Raw genomic sequence first — 2155 nt, forward strand, 5'->3', positions numbered from 1 at the left:
AATCTAAATTGGAAAAGAAAAATTAAAACTGTTGCTGTTACAGATGACATGATACTACACAATAGAAAATTCTAAAGATGTTAACAGAGAACTACTAGAGTTCATCAATGAATTCAGTAAAGTGGTAGGACACAAAATTAATATACAGAAATTTGTTGCATTTCTATATACTAATAATAAACTACCAGAAAAAGAAATTAATGAAATAGTTCCCTTTACCGTCACATCAAAAAGAATAAAATACCTAGAAATAAATCTACCTAAGTAGGGAAAAGACCTGTACTCAGAAAACTATAAGATACTGATGAAAGCAACTGAAGACACAAACAGATGGAAAGATATGCCACATTTCTGGATTGGAAGAATCAATAGTGCTAAAATAAGCATACTACCCAAGTCAATCTACAGATTCAATTTAATCCCTATCAAAATACCAATGATATTTTTCACAGAACTATAAAAAATAATTTTAAAATTTGGATGGAAACACAAAAGATCTCAGATGGCCAAAACAATCTTAAGAAGAACAGAGCTTGAAGAATCATGCACCTTGATGTCAGACTATACTACAAAGCTATGGTAATCAAAGCAGTATGATACGCACAAAAACAGATAAACAAATCAGTGGAATAGGACAGAGGGCCCAGTATTGAGCTGGATTCTAAATAAGAGCTGTGCCTTCAGTAGAGGAAGCAAGCGATGGAGACATAGCAGGGAGGGGGTCAGGGAACAGATATTCCTACTTCAGTCTTCCCTCACTCTCTTATTTTCAAATTAGCTGAACCCATCTGGAAGCCAGAGGAAAAGCAAGTCTACCAGTGCAGGTAAACTTCCCCAGGAATAAGGACTCTTCTCAACAGCGTGAATATTTAAAATGGAGCACAGTGAAGAGGGGAGCCAAAGGAGCAAATACAAGTTATCTGATACACCTTCCATCCCATCTACTTTAACTCTTAAATCACAGATTATATCTCCACACATCTGTATATTTGCACATTTAGCTGTCATCTAGTCTTCAAGTCCAGATTAATTTTCTTTTCCATGAAGCCTTCTTTGCCTTCTTTAGTCAATTTGTTTTCCTATATGTGCTCATAAAATTCCCTTTACAAGATTTAATTTTTATACCTTAAGCATGGTCTATATATTTATCCTCTCTGATATAAACATTTTGATGGTAAGGGAAAGTTTTCAATCATTTTGTCTTATGCCTTCCACTGAAAATGCACAAGCCCACCCATCACACTGTCTTCTACCCAGAATCAAATATGTCAGAGCTAGAAAAAAAAAGTCCTAGAAACAACTCATCCATCTACTTTATTTTATCAGTGAAGAAACTGGATCTCAAATCAGTGCTGGAAAGAGCACAATAAAAGCTAGTTGAAGTGAAAGTGAAGATTCAGCCAAAAAAGCAATGATGCCTTCAAGAGCACTTTCAAAACAAGTGCCTTTCCGGCGGTGATGACCTCCTCATGAGAACATGCTTCTCGCAAAGGATCTTCTTCATCCCTCTCCAGAAGAGGGAAAGAGGAAACACAAGAAGAAGCACCTGGTGCAGAGCCCCAATTCCGATTTCATGGATGTAAAATGCCCAGGATGCTATAAAATCACCACTGTCTTTAGCCACGCACAAACAGTAGTTTTGTGTGTTGGCTGCTCTACCGTCCTCTGTCAGCCTACAGGAGGAAAAGCAAGGCTTACAGATGGATGCTCCTTCAGATGGAAGCAGCACTAAAAGTACCCTGTATCAGGATGAATGGGAAACCATCCCAATAAACACATTTTGGATACAAAAACAAACAAACAAAAAAACAAGTGGGAAAAAAACTACCTTTTTGTGGAAAGTCTATGGTACCTTGTCAGCTGGAAAACAGTTGATGAACTGGGTTTTCCCTCAAGTCTCTGCTTTTCTAAGAAGAATGAATTAAGTTCATGCATATAGGTCTTAGCAGAGAACCAGCCCATGGTAAACAAAGGAAAGTGGGCATTTGCTCTAGGGAAATGGTGGTGAAGTAACTTTCAAGAAATTTAAAAGTAAGATGTTCCTCTGATATTTTAACCTTAAAATTTTAAACAAGTAGGGAATTCCCTGGCAAACCAGTGGTAGGACTTGGTACTTTCTTTGACATGGCCCAGATTCGATCCCTAGAAGAGGAAC

General features: G+C 37.4%; 1 protein-coding gene across 1 annotated transcript; it reads left to right on the forward strand.

The window, feature by feature from the left end:
• The first annotated feature begins 1449 nt into the window (after nucleotides 1–1449).
• Nucleotides 1450–1732, forward strand: LOC129657158 (40S ribosomal protein S27-like). The gene has a single exon (XM_055587441.1). It carries the CDS (start codon nucleotides 1478–1480, stop codon nucleotides 1730–1732), a length of 255 nt encoding a protein of 84 aa, XP_055443416.1. The 5' UTR covers nucleotides 1450–1477.
• The last annotated feature ends 423 nt before the right edge of the window (nucleotides 1733–2155 follow it).

The sequence above is a fragment of the Bubalus kerabau genome, chromosome 7, assembly GCF_029407905.1.
Source record: "Bubalus kerabau isolate K-KA32 ecotype Philippines breed swamp buffalo chromosome 7, PCC_UOA_SB_1v2, whole genome shotgun sequence".
Taxonomy (NCBI): domain Eukaryota; kingdom Metazoa; phylum Chordata; class Mammalia; order Artiodactyla; family Bovidae; genus Bubalus; species Bubalus kerabau.

What these genes read in the sequence shown, in the direction of transcription:
- LOC129657158 (XM_055587441.1), top strand. Translation starts at nt 1,478, where the DNA reads ATGCTTCTCGCAAAGGATCTTCTTCATCCCTCTCCAGAAGAGGGAAAG.